General features: G+C 46.2%; 1 protein-coding gene across 1 annotated transcript; it reads right to left on the bottom strand.

The window, feature by feature from the left end:
* Nucleotides 1–3,139: 3,139 nt before the first annotated feature.
* LOC132273355 (uncharacterized) lies at nucleotides 3,140–3,604 on the bottom strand. Its single transcript, XM_059774322.1, has one exon. The coding sequence runs from the start codon at nucleotides 3,602–3,604 to the stop codon at nucleotides 3,140–3,142; it is 465 nt and encodes a 154-aa protein (XP_059630305.1).
* Between the last annotated feature and the right edge of the window lie 3,280 nt (nucleotides 3,605–6,884).

Raw genomic sequence — 6,884 nt, 5'->3', positions numbered from 1 at the left:
TCAAGTTGTAAACTGATGGAGTTTTGGAGTTTGGGTTTGATGGATTTTAATAATTATAATATTTTGCGGATTCTATTTTTAATTCCTTCCAGCTTTAATTTCATTTCTTAATTTATTTTGTATTCCGTGTTCATTATAAAATATTAATTGTTTGATATTCCCTCGGGTTTGGGCCTGGGCCTGATCAACCCGTGTCTCGGATCCGAGGGTTATCACAGTCTGGCAAATGAGAAGGATTCCCTCAGAGCTGAACGGGACTCCCTGAAGAATGAACAGGACTCTCTTCATGATGAGGTTGATGTCTTAAAAACCAAGAAGAGTGTAGCTCTGACAGAAAAGGACTCTCTCAAAGCCGAAAAGGGGGACCTTCAGCGTTCATTCATTGCTGAACGGTTATCATATGCGAATTCCAAAGAGAAACTTCTGAATGAACGGTCTTCCCTGATGAACATGGTCAGCAAAGTCGAAGGGGGAATGAGGGCTCTCCTTGCTCGCTTTACCAGGACCAGTGCCATCCGGTATGCTGAAGGGTACAGAGACGGTTTTGTTGACGGTTCTCCCCTCGAAGGTGAATCAAGCTCTTGTGCTGGTCCTGATGAACTAAACGCTTCTCTGGACATCCACCCCCCAAACAACTATCAAAATCCACCATGTGACCCAGCCAAGAACATCTTTATTGAATGCATAGAGGTCACATCTTCAGGAATTGTCCCACCCTTTCACCCTCTGAACATTCTTCCCCTTTCTACCATCGTGCCATCTTCCTCCATCGCTGCCGAAAAACCTATGCCTGCTGAGGGGGTGATTCATCTCGACTCCCCTTCTAAGGATGATAGGGCAGATGGAGATCTCGATGGTCCAGAAGGAGATGGTGGCGAGAACGACAAGCCACAGTCTGGAGAAGATCAGAATTGAGAGCTAATAGCATTTTTTTTTTTTTTTTGGAATCTGCATGTATGGTACTATGTACCTTGGGGCCTTTTTGGCTATGAATGATAATATCTTTGCTCAGTATCACTTTCCTCCATTGAGTTTTCTATTTTCAGTTTTGCAGTGTTGTGGTTTTTTTTTTTTACAAGTGTTTATCGTTCGGCCATATCATCATTCTGTCATTTCCTTACTCATTTTTGAGCAAGTGTTTGGCGTTCGGCTTTAAGTGCCAGCTGCCACTAACTTGATGAAAGCCTGGCGCTCGGCCTGAATGCCTCTTACCACTTGGCATTTTCATTTTCTGAGCAAGTGTTTGGCGTTCGGCTTTAAGTGCCAGCTGCCACTAACTTGCTGAAAGCCTGGCGCTCGGCCTGAACGCCTCTTGCCATTTGGCGTTTTCATTTTCTGAGCAAGTGTTTGGCATTCGGCTTTAAGTGCCAGCTGCCACTAACTTGCTGAAAGCCTGGCGCTCGGCCTGAACGCCTCTTGCCACTTGGCTTTTTCATTTTCTGAGCAAGTGTTTGGCGTTCGGCTTTAAGTGCCAGCTGCCACTAACTTGCTGAAAGCCTGGCGCTCGACCTGAACGCCTCTTGCCACTTGGCTTTTTCATTTTCTGAGCAAGTGTTTGGCATTCGGCTTTAAGTGCCAGCTGCCACTAACTTGCTGAAAACCTGGCGTTCGGCCTGAACGCCTCTTGCCACTTGGCGTTTTCATTTTCTGAGCAAGTGTTTGGCGTTCGGCTTTAAGTGCCAGCTGCCACTAACTTGCTGAAAGCCTGGCGCTCGGCCTGAAAGCCTCTTGCCACTTGGCTTTTTCATTTTCTAAGCAAGTGTTTGGCGTTCGGCTTTAAGTGCCAGCTGCCACTAACTTGCTGAATGGGAAGGGTGTAGATTTTTAATAAAGAAGAGGCTTTTTTTAAAGCATGGAAATTTCATACATTCTCAAGCATGCAATTCAGAACGTACAATATGCTTGAAATTAAACTCTACTTTTACTGGTAGTACCTTTTCAGAGACATAGCATTCCATGGCTTATTGATTACCCTTCCTGTCATAGTTTCTAGGACGTATGCCCCCTTTCCAATGACTTCTGCTATTCTGTACGGACCTCCCCATGGGGAGAACATCTTTTTGACTATTCCCACCTTCCTTTTCAGAACCAGATCGCCAGGAGCGAAACCCCTGTGCCTCACCTTCTTGTTATGGCTATTCACGAGTGTCTGTTGATAAGAGGCAAGCCTCACTGTAGCCGCATCCCTTTTTTCTTCCAACAAATCAAGATTGAACCTTAGCATTCTATCATTCCGCTCTTGATCCCATGCCAAGCTCCTTACAGTTGGAATCAAGTGCTCGATTGGTATCATCGCTTCGGTGCCATAGGCCATAGCGAATGGGCTCTCACCAGTTGGCCATCTTGGGGTTGTTCTGTAAGCCCACAAGACGTTTGATAGCTCATCCAACCATTTGCCTTTTTCATTCTCCAGCTTTTTCTTGATACAAGCAAATATTGTCTTGTTTGTGATTTTGGCTTGACCATTAGCCTGAGGATGACTGACTGCTGCTAACTTTTGATTGATTCCATATTCCTCTAGCAGCTTTCTCACTTGCTTGCTATCGAGGTTGGTTCCATTGTCCATCACAATTGACCTTGGTATGCCAAAACGACAGATAATATTATTCCAGATGAAGCGTCTTACTTGAGTTTGGGTGACACTAGGGTACGGCTCCGCTTCTACCCATTTGGTGAAGTAATCAGTAGCTAGCAGAACGTACTTATTCTGCGATCTTGCAATCGGCAAAGGGCCAACCACGTCCATCCCCCACTGTGTGAAAGGCCATGGGGTGGCCATTACGTGCAGGTCCTCAGGTGGTTGATGTATCAATGACCCGAACCTCTGGCATATATCGCATTTTCTAGAGAATTCTTCTGCATCTCGTGCCATGTTCGGCCAAAAGTACCCCTGTGTCATTGCTTTGTGTGCTAAAGATCTTCCTCCGGAGTGATTTCCGCATACTCCCTCGTGAATGGTTTGCATAATCTGTCTAGCTTCTGTAGGGGTAGCACACTTCAAATATGGACCCGAAAAGGAGCGTCTATATAACTGACCGTGCACAATGGCATACTTTGCTACGCTGGACCTAATTCTTCTTGCCTCGTCCTTACCCTCGGGGAGTGTACCACTACGTATGTAAGCCATGATTGGATCAATCTAGCTCGGCTCATATGGTATGACATTAACATGTTGAGTGCTCGGATCAGGCAGTTCTTCAAAAATGGAAGGTTGGATCAGTATGTCGACCGGGATGACCCTAGCTAAAGTATCTCCAGAACTAGATGCGCTACAAGCCAAGCGATCGGCATCTTCGTTATACTCTCTTGGCAACTGGATAAACCTGATCTGATCAAAGGCTTTCACCTCACGCAGAACCGCAGTTCGGTATGCTTCCATAGTCTCATCCTTGGCTCCATAGTCCCCATTGACTTGTCGAATGACTAATTGCGAGTCACTATAAGCCATCAGATTGTTGATCTTCAATTCCTTAGCCAACTTCAACCCGGCTATCAGCGCCTCGTATTCTGCCTCATTGTTGGTCGCGCTGAACTCTAGCCTTATCGCTTGGCTCAGCGTAGTTCCTTCTGGTGTTTGCAATTGAATTCCAATCCCGGCCCCCATTTGATTCTAGGAGCTGTCCACGAAAAGCTTCCACCAAGAACAATTACAATCCTCCACCGTATCTTCATCATCACAGTCAAGTAGGAAATCCGCCACCGCTTGACCTTTGATTGCCATCCTGGCCTCGTATGTGATATCAAATGAACTCAATTCAATAGCCCACTTGGTCATTCTCCCCGACAGGTCCGGTTTGTGCAGGATCATTCTCAAAGGGAAAGTTGTTAAAACGACGATTGGGTGAGATTCAAAATAGTGTCTAAGCTTCCTTTTTGCGTTGATCAGCGACAAGATCATTCATTCGGCCTTAGAGTATCTTCTCTCTAGTTTAGACATTGTCTTCCTAACATAAAACACCAAGAACTGCTTGCCTTCTTTGCAACGGATCAGAACGGCACTGGTTGCTATGCTGGACACCCCGAGATATAGAAAAAGTCTCTCGTTCGGTTCTGGAGCAGACAGAACCGGGGGATTACGTATGTACTCCTTCAGGTTGGTTAGTGCCTGCCGTTGTTCATCCCCCCAGGTTTGCTTTCCATGCCCTCGTATTATATCAAAGAAAGGTTTACAGCGGTCCGAAAGCTTGGAAATGAATCGACTAAGTGCGGCTATCCTGCCTGTGAGTGCTTGCACCTCTTTAATTGTCTTTGGCTCTGCATTCCTGATCAAGGCTTCTGCCTTTGCTGGGCTGACCTCAATTCCTCTATGATTGACCATATGTCCCAGGAATTGACCGGAGCTTACACCGAATGAGCACTTGGCCGGATTAAGCTTCATCCCATACTGGCGAAACACATCGAACACATCTTGCAGGTGCGCTAAATGGTCGCTCTTCTTCTTACTCTTGACCACCATGTCATCAATGTAAGCCTCGACAGTGCTGCCTATCTGGCCCTTAAAAATCTTACTGATCAGCCTTTGATAAGTGGCTCCAACGTTTTTCAATCCGAATGGCATGACTTTATAGCAATAAGTCCCTCGTTCAGTAATAAATGAAGTCTTCTCTTCATCAACTGGATCCATAGGAATTTGGTTATAACCGGAATAAGCATCCAGGAAAGTTAACCGCTCATATCCTGTGGTGGCATCTACCATTTGATCAATCCTGGGCAATGGGAAACTATCCTTTGGGCAGGCTTTGTTTAGGTTGGTGAAGTCGATGCACACTCTCCATTTTCCATTCTTCTTATGCACTACAACAACGTTAGAGAGCCAGGCCGGGTACTGAACTTCTCTGATGAATCCGGCTTCAAGCAGCCGATCAACTTCCTCAGCTATAATCTGGTTTCGTTCTGGAGCAAATCTTCTCTGCTTCTGCTTTACTGGCTTTGCATTCAGATCCACATTGAGGGAATGGCAGGATACAGCAGGATTTATCCCTGGCATATCTGAATGGCTCCATGCGAATACATCCACATTCTGAATCAGGAAATTAGTCAACTCTAGTCTCTCTTCTTCAGTGAGTTTGGTGCCCACCCTTGTTGTTCGGTCTGGTTTTCCACGATCAATCTTTGCTTCATGAAGGGGTTCTGTGGTCAGAACTGGCAGCTCCTCCCCCCCATCTTTACTGGGAGAAGGGTTCTGTAATTGCTATTTTGGAATGACAGAACGGATGGGATTTTTCCCTTTTCCAGTAGATTTTAAAGTTACTGAATAACATTCTTTAGCCGCAACCTGGTCCCCATGTATATCTATCACCTTGATCCCATCCGGACCTAAACATCGCATCACTTGATGTAAGGTTGACGGAACGCCCTGAATTCTGTGAATCCATCCTCTGCCCATCAAGAGGTTGTATGATGGATAAATTTCCACTACCACGAAACTTTCAGTCAGAACTCGCTCAGCGACTTGTACTGTTAATTTTACTATTCCAATGGGTTCCACTCGCTTTCCATTAAATCCGAGCAGCGGATTCCCTGTGGGTTTGAGTTTTTCGGGTGCGATCTCCAGTCGGTCGAACGTCACCCTGGGCATGACATTCGCACTACTTCCTGGATCAATCAGGACTCTCTGAACCAGGCATTCTGCAATCGTCAGACTGACGACTAGTGGATCTTCATGAGGAATCTGAACGCGTAGCAGGTCCGTTTTATCAAACTTTATCGATGTGGACGCGTTCTGTTGGTGTAAAGCATGTACACTGCCAATTCTTCTTTTCAGCTGGGCCTGGTGTAACCTCGTCCTGAGCAACTCCTCTGACTCTGTCGTTTGCTCAGGCCGGCCATGAATTGCGCTTATAATCCTGACGGGTTGGGAGTTGTGTTGGCTTGGCCTCTGGTTCCGCTTGATTTGTTCAGTCGGGCGATTATGCTCTTACGCCGGACCCTGGACATAGCTTACAAACTCCCCCTTTGCGATCAGCATCTCCACCTGCCTCCTTAGGTTCCTGCATTCGTTAGTCTGATGCCCAAAATCACTATGGAAAGCACAATGTTTAGTCTGATCTCTCTGTTCAAGAGGTTGCCTGATTGGCAGAGGAGGACGAAACTTATCTTTGTTCTCCTGGTATAGCCTTGCTAAAGTGACTCTGAGTGGAGTGACTGACTCCTCCTCCCTAGGCCTCTTCTCCTCCTTCCATGAGGGGTGACGTTGCGGTTGAGCTTGTTTTTGCCGGATCTTGGCTTTGGACTTCTCCTCCGTCGAAATAATTGACGTCTTCCTTGAATTAGCTGCTTCTTCCTCCTCAAGGCGAACAAAACCGTCAGCTCTCTCGTTCAGCTCGTCCATTGTCTTCGGCGTATTAACCACCAAGCTGGTGTGGAACGGCGTCCCCTGGTTCATTGCGAGTTTAAATGCTTGGATTGCTGTGGACGGGTGGCACTCCATTACCATGCTCTTAACGAGGTTGAACCGGGTGAGAAAAGCTTGGAGCCGCTCATCCTCATGCTGCTTCATTGTAGAAAGGCTCGATACATCCTTAGCTGGACGCTTATTCCCGTAATATTGGCTTATGAACTTATCGCATAAGTCCTGGAAACTGGCGATTGAGCCTTGAGCCAGATTCTTGAACCAATTGAGAGCTGGTCCAGCTAGGCTCGTAGGGAAACACTTGCACATCAAAGGATCATTATTAGTATTCAAAGCCATTTTTAACTGAATATGGTATATGTGATCGACCGGATCAGTTGTTCCGTCAAACAGAATGAAGATCGACATGGAAAACTTCTTTGGATTTGGCGCGTTCAGAATTTCATCGGTGAACGGCGATGCGACCGTCCTTGCTGAGGAACACAATGCTTCATTTTCTCTTGAAAATCGTGACGAAAATCCTCAATCGGCA

This window comes from Cornus florida, unplaced genomic scaffold, assembly GCF_030987335.1.
Source record: "Cornus florida cultivar Cherokee Brave unplaced genomic scaffold, ASM3098733v1 CherokeeBrave_3.0.0_Hap2_Chr01, whole genome shotgun sequence".
Classification (NCBI taxonomy): domain Eukaryota; kingdom Viridiplantae; phylum Streptophyta; class Magnoliopsida; order Cornales; family Cornaceae; genus Cornus; species Cornus florida.
This window is presented reverse-complemented; position numbering and strand designations above follow the sequence as displayed.

Coding starts and splice junctions, on each gene's coding strand:
- LOC132273355 (XM_059774322.1), bottom strand. CDS start 3,604: ATGGGGGCCGGGATTGGAATTCAATTGCAAACACCAGAAGGAACTACG.